The following is a 24814-nucleotide window of genomic DNA, read 5'->3' as shown; positions in this document are numbered from 1 at the left end:
AATAAAATTAAAAGGGGCACCCCGGTGGCTCAGTTGGTTGAGCATTTGACTTCAGCTCAGGTCATGATCTCACGGTTTGGTTCATGAGTTCAAACCCTGCACTGGGCTCACTGCTGTCAGCATGGAGCCCGCTTCAGATCCTCTGTCCCCTGCTTGTGTTCTCTCTCTCAAAAATAAATAAAACATTTGAAAAAATAATAAAATCTTTTTAAAAATCTATTCTTTTTTCTTCTTATCCAGAGGCTATCTTTAATCATGGGCATGAAGCTTTTGCTTGTGATCACTAAATGCAGACCAAAACCCAACTCAGATTTCAGTCTATCCTGTTTCCTAAGGCTAAGACTCACCTGCTTCTCCCTGCTTTTTCTAAGTATGTTAAGGGTATCCCTAGGTTTCACAGGATTTTTCAGTATTGCTTTACAGTGCTATGAAATATGACTACTTTATAGATTCTCCATTTAATCAGGATAGAGTTTGAAAGGTGTTGATACCCAACCTCTGAACCTACTTTTAGGCCAAATGAGTTCATTTTAGTACTTCTCCAAGATGAAATTTGATTAACAATGTAGCACCTAATTTTTAAGGGATAAACTTGAAATGATAGGATTTTTAATGTTGGACTGTGATTATGGACCAAGTTTTTACCAGTCCACGGAGAAATGAGAAAAATGATGTAGTGGGCTTTTTCAAGTACCATCTTTGAGTCTGAAATGATCTTTCCCACTTTTTAAAAAGGATATTTCAAGATTATAAAAATGAAAAGGTGATGTCAGAAGTCTTAATTTTAAATCTCCTTAATTGGCAAAATAAAAGTTGACACCTGGTATTATTCCCCGCCCCTGGTCCATGACACCTCTGATGTCTGTGAGACATTCATCTAGACCAGCCCCATCACTTTATAGTTGAAGGAAGTTGGGCCAGGAATGGCAGTCTAATACAGGAATTTAAAAGCTTGAAGAAGTGCTCTACATGTGCGTGGTCATTTGTGGCATAATGTTTGAGCCCTTACTACTAGTAATTTCCTATGCTAAATATAAATTTGGTATGCTTCTTGTCTGTTTTTTATGGATTCGGAAATGGAGGCATAGTAAGTAACCTGCCCAGAGGCACACAGTTTAGGAATGATGGAGCCAGGATTTGATCCCAAGCACTCAGGCTTTGAAACCACACCTTGAGACACTCCACTGTGTCTGTGTATCACTGATACAACTATCCTGCTCACCTCTTTCATGAAGCATTCTCTGGAAGTATGGAGTAGTGGCAATTTCTGTCCAACTTTTCAAGAACATCTTTTCTTCGGTCAGGACCCTGTGAACTTTTCATTCACCACTCTGCGAAATGAAGCCTCCTGTCTGTATTATCTATACACCAACACAATTTTTTTTCAATGTCCCCATTTGATCACTCACAAAGATGTTTTAAGAAAGTTTTCTGACCTGAATATCCTCCTAATTGTCTTTAGGTTCTATTCTAAGGAGGTCTCAGAGTCTAAGAAATTAATCTTAGTTGAGATACCAAAATCCTAAGGCAGCTGGCCCATCAGTCTTTCCATTTCAGTGACTGCTGCCCTTCAGTTTGCTGATCTATGCTGACATCATTGGTGCCCAAACAAAGAGCATTTTGCTTTATAAGACCTAGGTAAATGTAAGGCGCCATTACATCAGAAGCCAGTGTGATTGTCAGCTGTGCTGGAAACAGGAAACATGGCCAAGGAGTAAAGAATTATATGGGTAAGAATATAGCTTTAGGTTTCTTGGGTGTATTGTCAGCACTAGAAGGGATTAAATAATGGACCACACACAGAAGCTGAGAAATTGAAAAGCAAAGCTGACATAAGATATCAGGTCACTGTTAGCTGGAAATTGCTTCAACACCACCTTATGCCTGAAAAGGGGCATGGAACCTCAAAGGCATGGACGATCTCTGTAGATAAAAGTACCTTGTTCTTTTCTGTTACACTCAAAACACTTGAGAATAATTCCTTCTCAAGAATCATGTACTTGTGCTCAAAGGAGGAGCTGTAGCCTGTTTTCTTGAAATTAAGTTTAGAATTTGTATTTTTCTCATCAGCCTGGTCTTTGGAATCACAAGTCTGGAAAGGAGGATATTAACAGGTCATTTGGTAAGTGATGTGATCAAGTTAGCTTGCTAGATGAGTTTACTGTGTTTTTGAAGGCCAGAGGAAAAGGTGATTCTCGTACACCCATAAGAGTTGATAATTTAAAAACCAAAGTTAATATTAGGCTGCAGTTAAATTTTGATGCCTGGAGATGTCAAAAGAGCAAACACCAGGCTGATGTTTGGTTTAAAAATCTAAAGGACCAGTAGCAGGAAAAGAAATAACCCCATCATAGAGCTAGCTTGCTGTGCAGTGTCTCTTTTTGGGTGAACAGTAATTTTGCCATTGGTTTCTTTTAAAAAGGCCAGATAATCCTCTCATGTTTTCTACGAAAATGGAAAAATGTTAGGCATCAGTTGTGTGCTAATAAATGTAATTGTACCAACATCTAAGTGTGATGGACAGTGGTGATTTAAGAGCACAGCCTTGGGGCGCCTGGGTGGCTCAGTCGGTTAAACGTCCGACTTCGGCTCAGGTCATGATCTTGAGGTTTGTGGGTTCAAGCCCCGCGTCGGGCTCTGTGCTGACAGCTCAGAGCCTGGAGCCTGCTTCGGATTCTGTGTTTCCTTCTCTCTCTGCCCCTCCCCTGCTCATGCTCTGTCTCTCTCTGTCTCAAAAATAAATTTTAAAAAAAAAAACATATAAAAAAAAAAGCACAGCCTTTAGCATCATACAGATTTAGGTTGGAAACCCACTCACCACTTGTTCTAGGGTGAGACTGGGTAACTCAACCTCTCTGAACCTCCCCTCAGGGATCATTATACCTATCTCAAGTGTTGTGAGGATTAAATGGATGATCCATATAAAACATATACTTGCCCAGTTAAATAATCGTTCAATAAAGCCATTACAGGCACAGGCTCTGCTATTGGTCTCTTTCAGCCTTTACACCTAGGGCAGGCCTGAATCCTAATGCTTCCTTGCACTACCTAATCACTGTGACCAAAAATTTAAAATCCAAAGGGGCCACAGCTTGATTAACCATTTCATTCGTGTACACCTAAGATGTGGACGCCTGCCTTCTAATTGGATCCGCTCCTTGCTGCAGTTTGTCCGGTTTTCATAAACAGATTAGATGATCCCCTAAGGCAGTCTCCCAGAATCTACACAAATCCTCAAGACCCAGGTTTGGATTAGAAAGGGGAAGTAAGTAGGGTGCGTGCAGCTCTGTGCAGAAGGGCCAGGAGAAACTGAACACTCCACTCTCTTTTGAGTTCTGCCCTCAAGCTTCACGCTAGATAGGGGTGGAAAGGCTGATGGTGCAAGCCCAGGGCAAGGATAGAGTCCCAAGATTTTAGAGCCCAGAAGCGTCGTCTGGAAGAGGACATTAAGGGAGACCGACACCCCTCCTTACGAGCCCCTTTTCCTCAGGCACTTCCTGGGCAAGGAAAGCCGTACCCTCCCGAGGATCTTCCGGAGAAGGGCGGCAGTCTCAAAACACCGAAAGAGAACTTGAGAAACCAGACCCCAGGCTCCACCACCACTAGAAACGCCCTATGCATGCGTAGGTGTGCGTGCGCGCGCGCGCGAGTGCGTACGCACAGACTGCTGGGATGCTGCCTCTCCCCTCTGGGTCTTCCAGTTTCCCGGCGTGCTTAGGGCCCGCCAAATGGGAGGGGGAGACGCAAGATGGCGGCAGCCGCGAACTCCGGCTCCAGCCTCCCGCTGTTCGACTGCCCGACCTGGTGAGTGGCGGGGCGGCCAGGGCTGAAGTGGCCTGGCCCGGCCTGGCTTGGCCCGGACTGGCAGGGCGGCTCATTTTTCGCAGCAAGCCGGACGGCTCAGAGACCCTGGAACTGATTGAGGGAGAACTGTCCGTCGGGCCGGGCGGCGTGTGGAGGAACCGGGAGCCTGGAGCCCGGGCCCAGAAACTGAGGAAACCCAGACTTGGGGGCTCTGAGGTGCTCGTTTAGGCAGTCCCTTGGGCGATCAGCCGGTTGCCGGGGGCGTTTCGGGGCCTTGGCCCCGAACTTACCCCAACTAGTGACTGAGTGCCTGGTGTTCTTGTGGAGCACCGTACCTGCCCCCCTGCTCTCTGTCCCGAGCGCGCACGAGCCAGCTTCCCGGCCCCAGCCCAAGCTCAGCGCCCAGCATCCCTCTGTCGTTGCTGCATCTCCCGTGCAGTACTTTTCTGTCTCCCGCAGACTGGAAGCGCCCTGAGGGTAGGGACGGCTTTGACCCACCTCAAAGTAGGCATCAGTAATTTTTGGAATGAACCCCTTTCAGCCCTTCTCAAGCTCTTGGGAATAATGGAATAATTTAGTTTAGTCTTTGAGTAGGTTACAAGATGAATAAATATGCATTGCCTTGCAAGGAGACCCATCCGAGTTAGAGCTATTTCTGCTGTAGCTCATCCCAGTTTAGGTGTTATTCATCTCTTTCCCGTTATATTGAGATCCTCAAGGGCAAGGGCTGTCTGATTCACCTTTGTGTTCCCAGCCCCTAGGCCTAAGCCAGGCACACAGTAGGAGTTCAGAAAGCATGTTTTGGATGTAACATTTAACATTTCTTTCCCTGTTTTCCGGACAAAATGGGCTTTTGCTCAGTGCACTGCCCTTTCAGCAACTGCCATAGAAGAGTTGAGGCAGGATTGTGAGATGACTACGGGTGTGTGTGTGTGTGTGTGTGTGTGTGTGTGTGTGTGTACACGTACGTGTGTATGCGTGCGTGTGTGCGCGCATGCGCATGCAAATGTAGGGGCTCTGGCAAGATTGTTCTTTCTTCAAACTTAAAAGGAGCAAAGGCCTGAAGCAAATGTGTGGCTGTTTTCTGGGTCCCTCTGCACTTTTGTAACACCCAGTTGCTTCAGTCTACAAATTGTATGTCCATTTTGGTCCCTTGCTGCATGGGTTTCAGAAGTTGGACCAGGACTGTAAGCTTATAGTTACAAGAGACTATTTGCAATCACCAGCCATTTCCTCAGTCTGGTAAGTACCAGCCACTGTTAGCTGCTTTGACATATGTGTATCCTCCTTGAATGGTGTTATAGGAGTATAGGTTATAGGAGTATAGGGAACAGTTCCCTTAAACATACCACTGTAGACAGACCTGGTCAAGGGTAACAAACACCTCTTGTATTGATTGGTACCTCATTTTACGGACATGCTTTTGGATTGCCCTAGCTCCCTAATTATGCACCTCTGATTTGGTCTCAGAGCCCAGGACAGTAGCCTCTGTTTATTCTGTGATGAGACTAATCTTGATCAGCCCCAAACACCACTGATTCATTCTGCCTTTATATGGTATTAGTGGTAGTGGCACATCTTAGATTCCAACTTCAAGTGACCAGACTGCCCCAGCTATAGTAGTACTTGGACTCTCTGTGCTGCTTTTTCTCCAAGGTAGATATAGGTTTCTTTGGTGCTGCTCTAAATACAGATCCACTAAAGTCTGTTTTAGAGCAATTGAATCACTGGGGAAGTGTCAAATGTAGAAAGGAGCTGTAATAACAGTGAAGTAGATGACATTTCTGCTGAACATGAACTAATTATAGACTGGTAAAAGAGCCGCAGTGTTGAATGGGACAATAATTGTAAATGGCATTTGTAAACTCATCCTGAAAATACTTTTCTCACTCTTATTTTTCAGGGCAGGTAAACCCCCACCTGGTTTACATCTGGATGTAGTCAAAGGAGACAAGCTAATTGAGGTATGGAAACACATGTCTTTTTCTTTTTTTTTTCCCCTCATCACACTAAGCATTTTTGCCAGTGACTCACTTTTCCGCCCCCTCTCCTGTGCTTTGTTTTCCAGCAATGCTACTTTCGTTCATCCTGATTTTTTTTTTTTTCTATTAAAAGCACATGGTGATATAACACATTCAAAACTGGTATCTCCCACAGACACTCAGTTTTTTGTGACTTCTCTCACCTGCCAGATGAAGGGTTTTAATTGATCATAGGCTTATGGGTCCCCATCAAACTGGAAGCCCTGTAACTTGGCGAATTCTTTCTCTCTGAGTATGTGGAATTGTGTTGAAGTTGCAAGATATGCAGTAACCGAAGAAGAAAGTGAATGATGTAGATTTTCACTTTTTTAAGTTGCATTTATGCAATTCAGGCCCAAGCCCTTCAAAGAAATATAGTAAGCTAAAATGCTTGTTCAGAAAGAGACTGGATTGAAGATAAAACTCATTCATTCGTTCAAGACATTTACTGAATGCTTACTATGTGCCAGTCATGGTACTCAGCATACAGACTACAACAGTGAACACAACAAAGGTGATTCCTATTCTTAAATTATCTGGTGGGAAAGACAGTCACACAAAAATTAGATGATTATAATTTAAATAAGTACTAAAAAGGAAAAGAGCAGAATTCCAGCTTTTATACAAGTCTTTAGAATGAACACCATACAGAACCTCAAGAGAACATGAATTTTGATTAGCTATTAGTCTGTATAAGTTTCTAAGTTTTTTAAAATCCTTAGGGTACCATTTATTTACCAAGAAATGGAGATTAAGATTAAACATGGAGTTGTGAGTCTCCATGTTTCAAGCAGTTTTATGTTTGCTCACTCAGACGGAATTAAGGTTCAAAGCCCTATTCTTGAAAGCAGTTGTTTTCCTTTGGCCTATAGTAAAAATCAAGGTATGCCATGGTTGAAAAGCCATCTGTGAAATCTCCTGAAGGAGACCCAGGTGTTTTGCAAAGTATTAAGGCATGAGTTGTGTTGAATTTTGTGAATTCATCATGCCTTAGCCAGTCACTTAGAGACTTTTTGTTATGGGTTCTTCTATTTTCAAGGTTACAAAACATCAAGATTATTCAAGGAAATAATTTAGCTAAAATGTCTGTAAACTCTTTCTACTGTAGGCTGTTTGATAGATACAAAAAATATTTTTGCTACATGGTATGAAGCTTTGAAGACATACAGGAATTTATTTTGTTACTAGAATTTAGTAAATATTTAGTTTGTAGTAGGAAGAAACAGACAAGGAGGCCTAGTTTTAATGCTAATATCATATTCCTTTGTGAAATAATACATATTTTCAAGGCACTCTAATTTCTCAAACATCCCTCCGATAACTGGTTTCCATTAACTGATCGTGTTCTCTGTCCTTCAGTGCTCTTAGGTATGCTGAGTTGCCACACGATTGTCAAGTTACAGTCCTTAGACATCACTACATTGTTTCTGAGAGGAATAGACCTGAGATGTGCCTATTTTTAAGGATTTAGCACTTGATACTAACCGAGCTATCTATATCCTAGCCTTGTGTCAAAGGCTTGTGATGTGTTGTGATAGCTGGGTTTAAGAAGTGCAATATTAAAACAAAAGCCATGAGTCATTTAAGCCCAGTGTGTAAAGACACACTCTGAGTTATAACTCAGAGGCACAACTGAATAGTGGTATTAGCCATAGCTAGTCAAGAAATTGTGTTAGGGGCACCTGGCTGGCTCAGTCAGTAGAGCATGCCACTCTTGATCTCGGGGTTGTGAGAGCCCGATGGTGGGCATAGGGAGAGAGGGAGAGAGAAAAGAAATTGTGTGTTAATGACTGTTGAAAGACCAATGAATTAATTTCATATACTTGGACATTGTCCAAGAATTAACACATTTCCTTGATTCTAAGACATACTGTTATCCTCAGTATATTTGAACGTTTCTGTAATTGAGGTCCCTTTAATAATGAATGTATATATTTAATTTGGAGGCCCTTTCTCTTTTTTTTTTTTTTTTAAGTGTTTATTTTTGAGAGAGAGAGAGAGCGAGAGACAGTGTGAGCAGGGGAGGGGCAGAGAGAGAGAGAGAGAGAGAATGAATCTGAAGCAGGCTCCAGACTCGGAGCTATCAGCACAGAGCCCAATGCTCGACCTCACAGAGACCTGAGCTGAAGTCAGATGCTCAGCCAACTGAGCCCACCCAGGTGCCCCTCTTTTTCCCCCCTCTGAACACATACTCTAGTATATCTTTGGCACCTTAGAATCATAGAAGGTTGGTCAGTGTTGTATTAGAACCCAGGAGCCGGTAACCTTGTGCGTTGCTTCCTTGAGACCAGTCTGTGAGCACTGTAGTTAGCAAATTTAAGTTTGTGTGGACATAATCTGTGTGCATATAAATATGAATGAGAAATGCCGTGAGATTCAGCATGCATGGAGAGTACTTGGAGAGAACAAGATGTTGAAATTTCAGGGCTCTCTCAGTTCTAAATCAATGTCTTATTTTCAACCCAAATCTTAAAGCTTGGGGATGACATGGGGATGATTGATTGAGCTGTCAGGGCTGTTGTTAAATCTTGGTGCTCCGTAGTGGTCCAGGTCTGGGACAAGCTCTGCCAGCAGCAGATGGGCACTGTTGGACAGAGTTTCCCAGAGGTGAACCATGTACCTAGCTAGATTGAACTAATTGAGCCTTAAGGCTAAGCTTGAAAGACACTGGGTAAGTAATAGTTAAAAGAAAAATTAAGAAAGTGACCCATAGTACTTGTTCACTTCTGAAAATGTTCCTTGCCTCATGGTACATTTTTTAAGGGAGGCAGGGTGAAGAAAATCTATCATGTGGTGGTTAAAAGAGTCAGAGTCTGAAGTAAGACAGACCTGAATTTCTAATCCAGCTTTACAAATACAGTAGTGTCCCCCCGTATCCACAGTTTTGCTTTCCATGGGTTCAGTTACTGGCACAGATGATCCTCCTGACATGGTGTCAGAAGGTCAGTAGTAGCCTAATGCATCACGGTGCTTGTGCCATTCACCTCACTTCATCTCATCACATAGGCATTTGATCATCTCACATCATCGTAAGAAGGGTAAGTACAGGACAGTAAGATATTTTGAGAGAGAGAGACCACATTCACATAACTTTTATTGCAGGATATTAGAATTTTTCTTATTACTGCTGTTAATCTCTTACTGTCCCTAGTTTACAAGTTAAACTTTATCATAAGGGTGTATGTGTAAGAAGAGACATAGTAGATACATATATATATATATATTTGGTATTATCAGAGGTTTCAGGCATCAGCTGAATCAATATATCCCCCACGGATAAGGGGGTGGCTTCTGTGTTTAGCTGTGTAAACTGGAATAGGTTAATTATTTTCCTTGTGCCTCAATTTTGTCATCATAAAAATAAGAATAAAAGTACCTACCTACCCCACAGAGTGCTGTGAAGATGAAGTGACCCAGCATAAAACGCAGCACAGTATATGGCGCATAAGTGCTCAGCAGTTGTTCCTTATCAGTATGAGGTATATTTCTGGTTTTGTAGGGGGAACACTAAAGCACAGGGTAGAATAGTGGCCCGCTGTGCATTCAGTGACAGCCAGGAATGAAATCTAAACCTCTTGAGAGCTAGCCTGGTACCATACTGACATGACTGTTTCTCTACTCAGCTTTGTGCTATCTTCTCTTGGGGATTTTAGGAGCAGCATAGTGTGAAATGTCAACTAGAGCTTAAGGAGACTTTGTGTTTAAAGGAAAAACATAGGGGTGCCTGAGTGGCTCAGTTGGTTAAGTGTCCAACTCTTGATTTTGGCCCAGGTTACAGTTTGTGAGATCGAGACCCATGTTAGGCTCTGTGCTGACAGCAGAATCTGCTTGGGATTCTCTCTCCCTCTCACTCTCTGCCCTTTCCTGTGCATGCACGTGCTCTCTCGTGTGCTCACTCTCTCAAAATAAATAAATAAACATTTTAAAAAATAAAGGAAAAACATCATGTTCTTGAGCGGTCAAGTTGTAGACCTCTAGAACTGAGAGAAGTGTTAGCAGTAATTCATCTAGAGTCCTTCATCTACAACAGTTCAGTCTACAACCAATCAGCAAAGGCTTTACTGATTCTGGATTAAAGGAAAATAAGGACAGTGTTGTGAATGTTCTGTAAAGCTAAATTCAGCTCGGGGAATGTCCTTTACCCTTACCCTTCCTATTTATTTGGTGTTGAAATGACCTTTCTTTTATACAAATTGTTATACTAATTGGTGACAATTTTTTTAGTGTCCTTTTTTGGCAAAATAAAAAGTTAACACTGCTCTGTCAGCTCCTTCTCCCCTCACACTTACTTATTCATGAGAGACAGAGAGAGAGAGAGAGAGAGAGAGAGAGAAAGAGAATTCCAAGCAGGCTCCATACCCAGCGCGGAGCCCTACTCGGGGCTTGATCTCATCACCCTGAGATCAGGACCTGAGCCGAAATCAAGAGTCAGATGCTTAACTGACTAAGCCACCCAGGTGTCCTTCCCCTCATAAATTTTTAATAACACTTCGCTGGTCTGTGAAATATCCTTTTCTGCTATTATATTGGGGTATTCTATTATATATTGGGTTCTGTTTAGTGCCATACCAGTGTCTACAAACATTTGAACTCTTCTCTTGGAATTGTTTCGGACCCACAGCACATTATTTAGAATGTTGGCGTTGTAAGTCATTCACACCTGAGTTCATACCCCAGCTCTGCTACTTAACCAGCTGGGCCACCTTAGATTTGTGGCTTCATCTCTCTCAATCTGTTTTCTTGTCTTTATATAGAGGTGATACTTATTTCACAGAGTTTTGAGGATTTGATGAGATCATGTTTAAAATGCCTCGCAGTAGTAGTCCTTTAATAAATGTTAATCCATTCCCCCAAACCTAGAAAATCTTTGCCCCATGAAGTAGTTCCATGTTTGGACACAGCAAATACCCATTTAGAGTTAACTTGGAGTAATACTTTTCTGTGGCCAGAGTGAAGTGACAATAAAGTTAGATTCAGATGCTCATACAGTGGTATCTAATGTAATTGCACTGCCTATAGAAGATTCCAAAAACCCTCTGGGGCTATGGCAGCATAATTAGAATGTACATATAGGTGTTTATACCCCTGTCCTTTCCTAACCAATTGTTAATCTTCATTTGAATGTAGATTTTCTGAATAGCAGTCTTATTACTTTGTAGACATGCTTTGTATTTCTGGTTTCCTGGTTGACCTAAAATTAAGATCTGGTGAAATCTTAAATTTCCAATGGACAGAAGACAGCCACTCCCACAAGCCACTGTCATCTACTAGAATTAAGAAAAGTTCTTTTCATACTAACACAAGACCTTTAACCACTGTATTTGAGGAGATTAATTGCCATCCACCCCCCCAAAATGTTCGTAAATTATTCTGAGCTCTTTATCTTGAAGGATAGTGGGAAATAATTTTGTTTTCGCCTCAGCAAGGAATTCCACTCAAGATTCTCAACTTACTAGATTGGAAGAGTTTTTGCTAAACCCTGTTGAAACGAGATTTAAGTAATATTTAATTTAATATTTATTTAGAAACTGATTATTGATGAGAAGAAGTATTACTTATTTGGGAGAAACCCTGATTTGTGTGACTTTACCATTGACCACCAGTCTTGCTCTCGGGTCCACGCTGCCTTGGTCTACCACAAGCATCTGAAGAGAGTTTTCCTAATAGATCTCAACAGTAGTAAGTAACTCATGCCCACCCTGTTTGACACATTCTCTTTGGGGCAATGTGAAAATGCTCTTTGGGTTCTTCCATTTTGAAATCATGTTTTATTGCTCATCAAGGAAGAAGTTTTTGTTTGGTTTTTAAATCAGCCCTTCTCTATTTCTGTTGTATCTCCTGTTTTCCTGAAATAATTGATGACTGGAGAGAGAAGAGGGTTTTGGGGAGGCATGTTCTGGATGAGGTAATAGGAATATATAGAGAACAAAAAAAAGTTACTCAGGAGCCAGGGGCTATGGGTATTCAGGTGTTGATAGGACCATGATAAAATTGTGGTCCAATTTAAGCAGAAGCTGTGATAAACTCCATTAATGTATTAGAGTAGTGGTGCAGGACATTAAAAAAATACTTGCTCTGAGCAAAATTTAATTTTTTATAATAGGTTCAAAGCATTTTGCTTTGACTACTAATAATACCAATTTTAATTGCATAAGCACACTCCAAGTAAGATTTTCAACTCTGCCAAAGATGATCCCAGAAATGTAATTGAGACTTCATGGGGCTCTGAAGTTTGTTCATTTGTCCATGTATAAATATAGTGTAAAATGTAAAGGCTCCTGCTTCTAGGCTGGTCGTGTTCTATCCTTTCTCCCCTCCTCTAACACACACACACACACACACACACACACACACACACACACACAGACACAATATGCTTATATAATGGCTTTGGAGAAACTTGCCTCACCAGTACTTAACTTGCAAATTTATCTCATTTTTTCTCTCCATTTTATAACATGCAGAATGCAGACATGGAAAAATATTCAAACTCTCCAGTAGGATTTTGGCTTGACTTGGCATTCATATTGTACCTGTTTCAGCCAGCCTCCTTTATTGTCCTGGGGAAAACCCAAATATAACTGCCACCAGGCCAGAAGTTCTTATGTTCCTTACACTTGGGGCTGGAGAGGTCAGACCACAGTGATGCCTGTCTTCTGCCTTGGGGGGCATGGCTCTTGCTGGGTTGGAGCCATTCCTGCTGAACCCAGAATGAAGCCAAACTTGTCTGGCAGCAGAGAGCAAGCAGTGGTCTTTGTTACATGGGGTAATGTCAGGTCTGAAGATGTATAAGAGATCCACTGAAGAGATTCAAGACCCAATGAAGAGTTTCCTTTTCATTTTGACACATGACAAGGGATGCAGAGCGGACCCAGTGCTGTTTTCATTTTAAAAAACAAAACTGATGTTCTGGGAGGAGCTGTTCTCCCTCCTACAACTCAGGTTGGTTTTTGTTTCTGTTTTCTCTCTTATATTTCTGATTTGGTTATTCCCAGCACACGGCACTTTCTTGGGTCACATTCGGTTGGAGCCTCACAAGCCTCAGCAAATTCCCATCGATTCCACAGTCTCGTTTGGTGCATCCACAAGGGCATATACTCTACGTGAGAAGCCTCAGACACTGCCGTCAGCTGTGAAAGGAGATGAGAAGATGGGTGGAGAGGATGATGAACTCAAGGGCTTACTGGGGCTTCCAGAGGAGGAGACCGAGCTTGATGTAATTTCACGTCTGTCTATGACACTGTTTTGTCTTTTGGGACTGTAGTTTTCAGTATGTAGCTTGAAATGCCAGTGACCTAGCATCAGGAGGTTCTCTTGAGCCCAGTAGTGGGCCTTTGCCACTTTGCCAGGCAGTGTGGCCACATGTGACATGCCTGGGAAAGCTGCACTGTGTTGGGTTTGTTGTGTACAGCCAGTAGACTTCATGGTTGTCTGCCCACCTTCACCAGATGTTAGAAGCCAAGGCTGCGAGTTAAACTTTTCTAGAGCTGCACTGTCTAATGCTATAGCTACTAACCACATTTCAGGTACTCGGTAGTCACATGTGGCAAGTGACCATATTGAGTGGCAAAGATATAGAACATTTCCGTCACCTAGAAACATAAGCTCAGAGAGACTGAAGTTTTCATTCATTTACATTGCTTTTTTTTGATATTGTTAGAATAGCCCAAGAAACTTCTGAGTAGAACTAGGCTGCGTTTGTTCTTTTGGGCCCGGCTGCCCTGAAGGCCATGAATTTTACAAGATTTAATGTAAAGTGCTGAAGTTTTCCTTTTCTAGAGGCTGACCCCAGTGGCTTGTGATGTGGCTGTTCCGTTTACATGTCTGTCGCTGCACTGGTGTGACTGGTCTATTCAGGTAGACCAGCATGTCCTTAACCACCCTCATTCGTATACCTCTTGTTCACCAGGGCAGTTTCCCAGCCCTTAGGAAGAAAAGCACAGGGGAAATCTTACAGTTTCAAAGTTATTTTGTTCTAAAGAAGTAGCCTCAGTGACTTGCTGACAGTCACTCCTGTGACTGTGCTGCTTCCGTGCTTCCCTGTTTTTTAAGTTCAGTTTGTTAGGTCCTCTCTGGGTCTTCAAGACATTTGTTCTCAAGACATTTGGAATGTCTCAGACTGCAGTGCAGATTGGAATAAGTCCAGAGGATTGGGAAGAGGCAGGCAGCAGTGCTGAGGCCAAGTTAATCATTGAAATAGATGGGCGGTTATGAATAGAAATGGGGCCATATGCAGGGACGGGAAGTGACAAACTATTAATGCCAAATATTAAGTGCCCTGGCCCTGTCCTTCTGAGCTTCAGTGGGCAGGGCCTGCTGGGAAAGAAGCTATCAATTGCCCACTCTGTTTCGTTAATTCAGAGTGGTTCATGGGGTTCCTCCCAGCCACATTCTTTCATTCCCAGCTTGAAGACATGATAGTCTTTCTTCCGCCCCACAAAACACAAAACCTCAACTCAAGGATACTTGCACAGATGATCTGTTCTCAACTCAGGGTTGTTCACCTTCTTTTGACCATCAGTGCCCCGCTGGTCAGTGAGGATGTTCCACATTCTGTCAAAAGAGGTTTGTTAATAGTAGCAGTCCAAGGGTGGTAATGAATTTTTTTGGAATACAGAAGAGAATGCTGTTTGCCTGCAGAGGTTAAGGTTCACTTCTAAAGCCTTCTTGCTCTTTGTTTAGCTCTATGTTCTTCAAATTCCCTGTGTACTGACTCCTGTCTGTCTTGTGTGAACCCTGGCCTAGAACCTGACAGAGTTCAACACTGCCCACAACAAGCGGATTTCCACCCTGACCATTGAGGAGGGGAATCTCGACATTCAGAGACCAAAGAGAAAGAGGAAGAACTCACGGGTGACTTTCAGTGAGGATGACGAGATCATCAATCCAGGTGAGGTATCTTCCTGGTTTCTTCTGATGAAAAAGCTGGATCTCAGAGAGTATTGTACACAGTGTGTAGGTTAGTTGTAATGTTTCTCAGCAAGGTTTAGAACAACCGGCACTGTATTAAGGGGAGAGGTTTCTTACGGTGCCTTGGTGAAGTACCCTCAAACACTCAAGCATTATCCAGTTGCATTGTGAAAGAAATAGCCAAAGGAAGGGCCCATGTCATTCAGTAGACAGAGCCAGGCTGTGATTCTCCCCTGCTGATCTGCAGGGGAGACGCTAAGTCTGCGTCATAGCGGAAGTTTAGGTAAAGTAGGGTTGTTTGCTATCTTTACCTCAGAGTAGAACATTATTGTCTTTGTGGAGTTCTGAGTATGAATGGTACCTCTCTCTAAGATTGGAAAACCTTTTGCTGTCACCATTAACTGCACTGAAGACTTGCCTCTCTGTAAGGAAGTAATCTCTAGAAAATTTGTATGGAAATGTCAGCAAGGTGAGAGCATCAGTTTATGGGAAGGCCACCAAGTTCACTAATTTGTTCCGTCCTTCAACAACCACTTACTGGGTATACACAGTATGACAGGTACTCTGGTAGGTGAGGTGGATGACATAGAGACCCAAGGTATAGTTTGTATGATGAAGATGGAATTGAGATTCAGAAAACCTTGTTTGAAATCAGTCTCAGTGGATGGAAACGAGGATCCCAAACTTTTACTTCCCAAATGAAATACAGTGAGAATAACTTTCAAGTCCTGCGTTTAGGTTCAAAATACCAATTATTTAAATGGAGAAGATCTGTTCCAGTGACAGCTCATGAAAAAAAAAAGATGTGGGGATTTTAGTTAATTGAATGAGTCATCAGGGTGATGTGGCAACTAGTCAGGTGCAGTTAAAAATTGCATGATGACTAGGGGACAGCAACCCCACTCATTTGTGTTCCCAGCAGAACTCACCCGAATGGGTTACCAAATGCAAGCGTGACCTCAGCCACCAGATGTGTTATGTAGTCCTGAGGGAGGAGGAGACTTGCAGCTATGGAAAACCTCCTCCAAATGCTGGGTAGGGGGACCATGCTTGAGGAGGCACAGCCACTGCGGTTGGGTATTTGCAGGGCTGACCTTCGAGAGGAAGGAGTAGGCAAAGCCAGAGCCAGTGAGTAGCAAGTATTTGGCTCAGCATAAAAAGCAACGAGATTCTCTCTCTCTCTCTCTCTCTCTCTCTCTCTGTCTCCCTCTCTCCCTCTCTCCCTCCCTCCCTCCCTCCCTCTCCTTCTCTCTCTCCCTCCCTCTCCCTCCCTCCCTCTCCCTCCCTCTCCCTCCCTCCCTCTCCCTCCCTCTCCCTCTCTCTCTCTCTCTCTCTCCCTCTCTCTCCCTCTCCCTCCCTCTCCCTCTCCCTCTCCCTCTCTCCCTCCCTCCATCTCTGTCTCTCTGTCTCTCTCTCTCTCACTCTCACTGTCCCACCCCACCCCACCCCCCCACCTCTCCGTCTCCTTCTCCCTCCCCCTCCTGGCTTGCATATGCACGTGTTCTCTCTCTCAAAATAAATAAGCATTTTTTAAATAATGTTTTATTTACTGTGGAGAGAGGGAGGGAGGGAGGGAGGGAGGGAGGGAGGGGCAGAGAGTGAGGGAGACACAGAATTCAAAGCAGGCTCCAGGCTCTGAGCTGTCAGCACAGAGCCCAACACAGGGTTCAAACCTGTGAACCACGAGATCATAACCTGAGCTGAAGTCGGACGCTTAACCAATTGAGCCACCCAAGTGCCCCAATAGATAAACATTTTTAAAGGGGCAGGGCAGCACCTGGGTGGCTCAGTCAGTTAAGTGTCAACTCTGGATTTCAGCTCAGGTCATGATCTCACGGTTCATGCTCATGCGCTTGCTCTCTGTCTCGCTGTCTCTCAAAATAAGTAAACATTAACAAAAAAATGAATCCTTACGTTTATTTATTTTTTTAGTTTATTTATTTGTTTTGAGAGAGAAAGAGAACAAACAGGAGTGGCAGAAGGAGAATCCCAAGCAGGCTCCATGTTGTCAGCACAGAGCCTGACATGGGGCTCTGTCTCACAAAATGGGATCATGACCTGAGCTAAGATCAAGAGTCCAACACTTAGCCAACTGAGTTACCCAGGCACCCCAAATCCCTCTTATATTTAGAGGAAGAATTAACAGGATTCCTGTGAAAGATTGGGCATTTGTTTGGTATGTGGAGTGGAGGAGATTACTCTCCAAAGCAGTGAATACCCAGTGGAAATGTTCAGGCAGGGGCCAAGTGACCAATTAGGGAGACTTATTTCTGGGCCCCAGAACCTATTGAATAAGAGTTCCTAGGAGTTGGACCTAGAAATCTATAGTTTGAAACAAGCTCTTTTTTTGTACTGATGAACAGCCATCAAATTGGGAATCCCTGAACTAGTCAATCTTTTAAATCTCTTTCAGAACTCAGGGTCTGGTCTGCTCTGTTTTTCTCCTTAAAAATTATTGCCCTGGAGCAGAATTTGTACTCGGCCAGAGCATAGCATGGGTGTTAAGAGGACTTAGGTTTGAAATCGACCTCCACATTTAGTAGCTGTGTGAGCTTGACCAAGTGACTTAACAGATACTGGCCTCATAGGATTGGTGGGGAGGCTAAATGTTTAGTATATGTAAAAGTACTTCAGATCAGTGCTTGGCACTCAGTGTTAACCATTATCCCTCGCCATCATCATCGACCACTGCTTTTGCCTTTTATCCGTGCAACCTTTCCTGTACCAGAAGTAGACTTAGCAAGGAATTTGTTGGTAGATCTTCGAGGAACAGAGATCTCGTGGAACGGGTACATCCTTTCAGGGTGGAATGGCTAGAGATGAGGAGAGCACAGGAGTGCCATTGAGCCAGCACAGCGCAAGACAGGGTCCCCAGAGAGTTAGCCCCGGCCCTCTGCAGGCGTGTTGCACACGTGGAGTGTGTACCCCATTAGCCACTCCTCTTGGGCTCCAGGTGCTCTTGTGCTTTGTTTGGCTTTCCTTGCTGAAGGGATGATTGGAACAGGACTCCTGTGGGGCTGAGAAAAAAGGTGAGGACGCCTTTTTTACAGCCCTCATCTCCTTCCTAATGAGCCTGGATATCTTTTCCTCTTCTTCCCTATAGAAGTCATTCGTTTGTTCACTCACTGAACAAAGATTGGTTGTGAATGTAATGCCAGGGTGTATTGTTTAGAGGCATCCTAGTCTGTGAAAAGCCAGACCAGGGGTTAATTACTCAAATAGGGAATCTTTGTTTTCCAAAGGGATTCATAGGAGTCTTTCTTTTCTTTCTTCCTTCCTTCCCTTCCTCCCTTCCCTTCCTCCCTTCCTTTCCTCCCTCCCTTTCCTTCCTTTCCTTCCTCCCTCACTCTCTTCCTCCCCCAAATTGGTTTCCATGTAACACCCAGTGCTCATCCCAACAGGTGCCCGCCTCAATGCCCATCACCCACTTTCCCCTCTCTCCCACCCCCCATCAACCCTAGGAGTGTTTCTTTTAATAACAGTCACCCTCTATGCATTTAAAATAAGATAAACAACACCTATTAGGGAAACTTCCTTCCCACCACTATATTAAGACAAAGAGGTCGTGGAGTAGGTTTTTAGTAATAATAGTAAGTCTCCCTTCCTGTTTCCACACACTTAGCCTTCAGCAAGAAAGCTCCTGTTCATCCCAGGCAGTCCAGCCCAGTGGTCCCCTCTGTGCTCCAGGAACACTGTTTTGCACCCCTCCGTTGTGCTGTAGCCTGTCTGGCTTTTCATCTGTCACCTCCTTAAAGACAGGACAGTGTCTTGCTCTTTACTTCCATCCTTGATGTCCAGTAAATGAGGCATGAGTGAGTGACCAGCTGCAAGCACATCACTTACTTGGTCTTAGCGCTTTCTTTCTGCAGCGAATGAAGCTAGAAACTTTATAGGGCACAATAATGTGTGTGTACCCTGTGAAAAGGGGGCTGCTCTCCATGCTCCCTCGACAGGGGGCTTCAAATCCTTCAGTAAAATTCTTGATTGTATACAGTTGTTCAGGTCAAAGGCCAGGTTAAGTCGGAAGCCCTGGGCCTAAATCCTAATTTCCGTTATTTGCTAATTAGCAGACATTGGCAAGGTATGTGGTATGTGGCCACGTCACATGTCTCACGTGTCATCGTTTTATCACTGGCTTGGGGTTGATAATATCTGCTTTTTGGTTTCTCTCTTCAAAAGGACATATGTGGGGGCACGTGAGTGGCTCAGTCGGTTAAGCGTCCAACTTTGGCTCAGGTCATGATCTCACAGTTCGTGAGTTCAAGCCCCATGTCGGGCTCTGTGCTGACAGCCCAGAGCCTGGAGCCCGCTTCAAATTCTGTGTCTCCCTCTGTCTGCCCCTTGGCCGCTTGCATTCTGTCTCTTGCATTGTCTCAAAAATAAACATTTAAAAAAAATTTTAGGGGGCGCCTGGGTGGCGCAGTCGGCTAAGCGTCCGACTTCAGCCAGGTCACGATCTCGCGGTCCGGGAGTTCAAGCCCCGCGTCGGGCTCTGGGCTGACAGCTCAGAGCCTGGAGCCTGTTTCCGATTCTGTGTCTCCCTCTCTCTCTGCCCCTCCCCTGTTCATGTTCTGTCTCTCTCTGTCCCAAAAATAAATAAACGTTGAAAAAAAAATTAAAAAAAAAAATTTTTAGGGGCGCCTGGGTGGCTCGGTTGGTTAAGCGTCTGACTTCGGCTCAGGTCATGATCTCGCGGCCTGTGAGTTTGAGCCCCGGGTCGGGCTCTGTGCTGACAGTTCAGAGCCTGGAGCCTGTTTCAGATTGTGTCTCCCTCTCTCTCTCTGCCCCTGCCCTGTTCACGCTCTATCTCTCTCTGTCTCAAAAATAAATAAACGTTAAAAAAAAAATTTTTTTTTTAAATAAAACAATAAAAAATAATTAAAAAAAAAAAGACATATGTGGAATGGAAAAAAACTTGGGGAGGGTAGGTACAGTGCAGTCGTCCAGGGCCCAGGCCTATTTCTGGCTGCTTGAACACAAATCCTGGTCCCACCACTGTCCAGCAGGGTGACTGGGCCAGGCAGCTCACTCATTGATGCCTGAGTGTGTCTGTTAGATGTTGATTGTAGCAGTACCTGCCTCATAGAGTTGTGAGGATTTAACACGGTGCCAGCACTCAGTAAACACTCAGAATTGCTAGCTGTATTCTACTGTTTGAATATGAGTTGTTGTGGTTACTTTGTTTGCAGTGAGCCCTGTTCCCTTAATCCTCCCAGCAGAGTATCAAACTAATTACCCTCTGGTGTCTTCTGCAGAGGATGTGGATCCCTCAGTTGGTCGCTTCCGGAACATGGTGCAGACTGCAGTGGTCCCAGTCAAGGTAGGAAGCACATTGTAACACTGTTTGGAATGCCATACAGTCTTGTTTAAAAACCCACTCTTTTGGGGTGCCTGGTAGGCTCAGTCAGTCAGCATGCAACTCTTGATCTTGGGGTTGTAGGTTTGAGCCCCACGTTGGGTATAGAGATTACTTTAAAATCTTTAAAGAAAAAAATGAAAATAAAAAATAAAACCCCACTCTTTTATGTGTAGGTAAGTGTTAAATGTGTGCTTAATTAAAATTGCTTTTTAATGTTCATGTATTTTGAGAGAGAGACTGTGCGTGTGTAAGCAGGGGAGGGGCAGAGGGAGGGGGAGAGAGAGAATCACAAGCAGTCTCCATGCTGTCAGCACAGAGACTGATGCGAGGCTCGATCCCACAACCATGAGATCATGACCTGAGCTGAAACCAAGAGCCGGACACTTAACCCACTGAGCCACTCAGGCACCCTGTGTGTGCTTAATTTTAAAACACATTCTTTGTTCTTCTGTTTTTTCATGCTGTAGAAAGACTTTCACCCCACCTGAATCTAGGGGATCCTGGAGTGCCATAGAAAGGCTGTAGGCGACTGGCCAGCTGGATGCTGTATATAAATTCTGATGTGATGGGAGCCTATAAATTTACCTCCAGCAGGGTACAGAGAGGCCCACTTTTCTTTAGCCTTGCTCTTCTGGCTTGAAGTCAGCTATTAGGGGAGGAAGAACATTGTCACGTTTCTGCATGGCACCTCCAGCTTGGCCGTGCCTTTGTCTCGTGATTGAGAATGGTGCAGATAGGAAAGCTAGCCCAGATCAGGATTAGGTTGAAAGATCAGGTATGTTGATGAACCAAGAGGTGGAAGTTACAGAGATGTTCTAATTGCTCAACATGTGGAGGAACTACGTGGCAGTTGGGACTGTCCATAGGGGCAAGTGACCCCTTGAAATAGTGAGACCTGTCAACAGGGATATTCAAAAAGTGATTGGAAGATGCTGGTCACAGATGCTATAGAAAGTTTTATTTAAAAAACAAAACAAAAAATTAAACTTTAGATTGATAATGTCTGTCAAATTTCTGGTTAGTCTTTTTTAATCCAAAAGGGTCAGAGGGTTGAGGGGGATCTTTCATGAGCATTCATAAGCCAGTGTGAAAAAGTACAAGATGACGTGTTTCTCTGTTGTCTCCATAGCATTCAGGTCACGTTTCTCCTTGAGCTCACTCCTTCCTTCCTTCCTTCCTTCCTTCCTCCCTCCCTCCCTCCCTCCCTCCCTGCCTCCCTCCCTTCCTTCCTCCCTCCCTCCCTCCCTCCCTTCTTTCCTTCCTTCCTTCCTTCCTTCCTCCCTCCCTCCTTCCCTCCCTTCCTTCTTTCCTTCCTTCCTTCCTTCCTTCCTTCCTTCCTTCCAAATGTTCTGTTGTCATTAAAGTATAAAACCAGCAAGAGGAGCCTGGCTGGTTCAGTCGGTAGAGCATGATCTCGGGGTTGTAAGTTCAAGCCCCTCGTTGGGTATAGAGATTACTTTAAAAAATAAAATATAAAACCAGATGTTTTTACTTCTTTGTCAATTTTATTACGGTATAATTTACATATGATAAAATACATTTAAGTGTACAGTTTGAGTTTGACAAATGTATACACCTGGGTTACCACCACCATACTCCATGTATAGCTTTGTATCACCCCAGAAAGTTTACTTATGTACTCTTGCTGTCAGTTCCCCACCCCCCCCAGCCCCAGGCACCCAGTGAACTGCTTTCTGTCACCACAGATTTGTTCTGCTCTCAGATTAATGTTTAAAAGTCGTGTGGTCAACATGAAGATACTAACTTTTTACTTAAATACTTGTATTACCTATTATCACCACTGTTTCCTAAAAGGGCATTTTTAAAATCAAAAAAGAGAGGGAGGGGTATGACCTTATGACAAAGAGTAGTCACTTAAACTGGGTAAGTTTTACTTTATGAAAAGCTCACACGTCCTCATTTTTCCCAGTGCATTGTAGGATGGTGAACACTTTGTGTGGAGCAGTATTTGGGAACCATCAACGTTAGACAACCACTGTCAGGTGGTCTCTTCAAACCCTGAGATTTCAGGAGAGTGAAATAGGTTGTCTAGGAAACAAAACAAGCTAGAGGGTTAGGGGCCTTCTTCAAGTTTTCTAGGGTTGGAATAGAAAAGGCTAACTGACACCCTCTCGTGTCTTACCTCTTGTCTCCTCTGTCTCTTGTGAACCACAGAAGAAGCGGGTGGAAGGCCCTGGCTCCCTGGGCCTGGAGGAATCAGGGAGCAGGCGCATGCAGAACTTTGCATTCAGTGGAGGACTCTACGGGGGCCTGCCCCCCACGCACAGTGAAGCCGGCTCTCAGCCACACGGCATCCATGGGACAGCACTCATCGGTGGCTTGCCCATGCCATACCCGAACCTCGCCCCTGACGTGGACTTGACTCCCGTCGTGCCGTCAGCAGTGAACATGAACCCTGCACCAAATCCTGCAGTCTATAACCCCGAAGCTGTCAATGAACCCAAGAAGAAGAAATATGCAAAAGAGGCTTGGCCGGGCAAGAAGCCTACACCTTCCTTACTGATTTGATATTTTTGGTCATGGAGAAGGGTGGGATTGGGTGGGAATTGGGTGGAAGGGTGACAGGGGAGCTAATGAACTAGGGAGAAAAACTTTCCATGTGTGCGGTCTCGTCTTTCAGAATGTCTCCTGGGGCCCTAACCATGTAATGTTAAAGCTGGGGTGGGGTTGGAATATCCCATAAAGACCTGTCTTCAGAACACTATGAGTGTAGAACAGTGTTTCATATTTTTCCCACTAGGTAGGCTGCCCTGGCCCTTTCCCAGGCCTCTTCCGTCACCACCTTTTTCTTTTCTTCCTCGTTCTGGGGTCAGTTTGATTTAAAGTCATGTGTACCCTGGGGAGAGACTCCAGGCCCTCCGGTGGCATCTAGAGCTGTGCTGATGGCAGCAGCATCACCAGCCTGTGGGTCCAGCAGCCTGGTTTCTGCTTACTGTCCCTGCAAGTCCCAGGTAGCAAAGGGTTCGCCACGGATCCCAGGTCTATCAGAAGAGGGTTTAGAATTCTTCAGTTAAGCTAAGGTTTCAACTCAGAAGTGTTTGCCTGGGTCACTGGTTTTGAGGTCCAATAGTTAGGCTTTTTTCTCTTTTGTCCTTTCTGTTGGAATGAGAACATTTTGATTTTCTTCATCTGTGACCAGTGCTGTAGATACAGGTGGGTAGTTTGAAACTTACGGTATTGTTTGAACTTCACTTGTTTCTCTTGTCACACCTGAGTACTCTACTTGCTGAAGTTTTTCGTTTGATTCCAGAGTACTGTCCTCTACTCTTTAAGGCATTGCTTTCCTATTCAAGTGTGTTATGAAGGCAATTTTTAAAGGATATGACCAGTTAGAGCAGCAATTCCAATTGAAAAAATTTTACTTTGCAAGTAACTGATGTCTCTAAGAGGACATTTTTAGGTGTTGGTTCAGAGGCTCTTCCCCGCCCCCCCCCCCACCCCCTCTACTGAGAGCTCTCATAACCCAGAGCTCCAGGACTCGGCCCAGTAACAAACACAGGAGACGAAGGTAGCAAACAGTGATATGAGCTTTGTACAGAGATTTGTACATTTGTGTAATAGGCCTTTTCACGCTTTATGTGTAGCTTTTTACCTGTAACCTTTATTACATTGTAAATTAAACGTAACTTTTGTCATTCGTGCAGTCTGTGATTCGGTCGCCATCACGGATTCCCGCTGCCATCAGGGAATGTTTTGTCGGAGGTGCAGGTAGGCTTGGGAGGCGATGCTCTGGCCCCGTTTTATTACCACAAATAAAGATGCCCCCTGCCGAATGTGGAAATTCTAATTAGAGATTCCAGTCCCCAGACTGAAGCCTCACTGAGCAAAGTGGGTTAAGAGGTGCCTGCTGCCCTTCATCGGGAGGCAGAACCGCAGAACTGACACCGGGAGGCTGGGCTTCGGGACACTGGTCCCCGGCTGGTGTTGCCAAAGCCTGGCCGTCCTCCTGCTCTCTGGTTATAGCTGCTCACGTCGGTGCCACAGCTCAGGAAGCTAAAGTTGCATAGTTTTATAGGGGATTTCAGCCAGAGTTAGGATTGAACATACGTGTCTCGCATGCCAGGACCTCATATGCGGGGAGTGGCTTTGTGATGGAAATGCCAGCTAGCTTCCAAATCCCTTGGGTTGAGAGGCTGGCCTTGGAGCAGGAGCAGCTTGCTGAAGAACAGGGATCCATAAAGTCACAGCTGGACAAAAAGTTGACCTCTTAGCTTCTTGTAAAAATGAGGGTCCTTATTTTAAAAGGACACCTTCCTCTTACTGTAGTGAAGGTGACTGTTAGGGCTGGTTAATAGTCCCTCACTGAACACCTGTCTACCCTGCCCACCATTACAGCAAGTTTTATTTACATAGCCCTAAGGAGAGGCCTGTTTTTATTCCCCATTTTACAGATGAGAAAACAGACAAAATCAGCTTCCCTGTGATCCCACTGCAGTGAAGTCAGGATTGAAACTCTAGTCTGAATCCGGAGCCTGAGCCTTATACAGCCTCCAGGATGAGCTAAGCTGAAGCAGGTGCTTGGCCTGTGGGGGGCACACCATTGTGCTCAGTGGGCTGTAGCTCTGTGGCTAGGTTTCGTTGAAATTTAAGGTTTATTTTTTTACTTATTTTTGAGAGAGAGAGAGCAAGCAGGGGAGGGGCAGAGAGAGGGAGACAGAATCTCAAGCAGGCTCCGAGCTACCAGCACAGAGCCTGATGC

At 44.3% G+C, this 24814-nt stretch overlaps 1 protein-coding gene and 1 non-coding gene across 4 annotated transcripts; both read left to right on the top strand.

Moving 5' to 3' along the window:
• Nucleotides 1-1660: 1660 nt before the first annotated feature.
• On the top strand, nt 1661-23750 carry PPP1R8 (protein phosphatase 1 regulatory subunit 8). Of its 3 annotated transcripts, none has more exons than XM_047872712.1 (7): nt 1661-1730; nt 5708-5768; nt 11351-11504; nt 12821-13041; nt 14571-14715; nt 19991-20055; nt 22270-23750. In XM_047872712.1, the coding sequence occupies exons 4-7, from the start codon at nt 12976-12978 to the stop codon at nt 22621-22623; spliced, it is 630 nt and encodes a 209-aa protein (XP_047728668.1). In that variant the 5' UTR covers nt 1661-1730; nt 5708-5768; nt 11351-11504; nt 12821-12975; the 3' UTR covers nt 22624-23750. The 3 variants fall into 3 exon arrangements, with proteins under 3 accessions (XP_047728668.1, XP_047728666.1, XP_047728667.1); XM_047872710.1 differs by lacking the exon at nt 1661-1730 and adding an exon at nt 3651-3804; XM_047872711.1 differs by lacking the exons at nt 1661-1730; nt 11351-11504; nt 12821-13041 and adding an exon at nt 3651-3804.
• LOC125174290 (small Cajal body-specific RNA 1) lies at nt 7294-7459 on the top strand. Its single transcript, XR_007155402.1, has one exon. It is a non-coding gene; the product is annotated as a small Cajal body-specific RNA 1 (non-coding RNA).
• Nucleotides 23751-24814: the final 1064 nt, after the last annotated feature.

The sequence above is a fragment of the Prionailurus viverrinus genome, chromosome C1, assembly GCF_022837055.1.
Source record: "Prionailurus viverrinus isolate Anna chromosome C1, UM_Priviv_1.0, whole genome shotgun sequence".
NCBI classification, from domain to species: domain Eukaryota; kingdom Metazoa; phylum Chordata; class Mammalia; order Carnivora; family Felidae; genus Prionailurus; species Prionailurus viverrinus.
This window is presented reverse-complemented; position numbering and strand designations above follow the sequence as displayed.

What these genes read in the sequence shown, in the direction of transcription:
- PPP1R8 (XM_047872710.1), top strand. Translation starts at nt 3,749, where the DNA reads ATGGCGGCAGCCGCGAACTCCGGCTCCAGCCTCCCGCTGTTCGACTGC. An exon ending in AAGGAGACAAGCTAATTGAG is followed by an intron (nt 5,769 to 11,350) that starts GTATGGAAACAC and finishes ATATTTATTTAG; the next exon opens with AAACTGATTATTGATGAGAA. An exon ending in AGGAGGAGACCGAGCTTGAT is followed by an intron (nt 13,042 to 14,570) that starts GTAATTTCACGT and finishes ACCCTGGCCTAG; the next exon opens with AACCTGACAGAGTTCAACAC.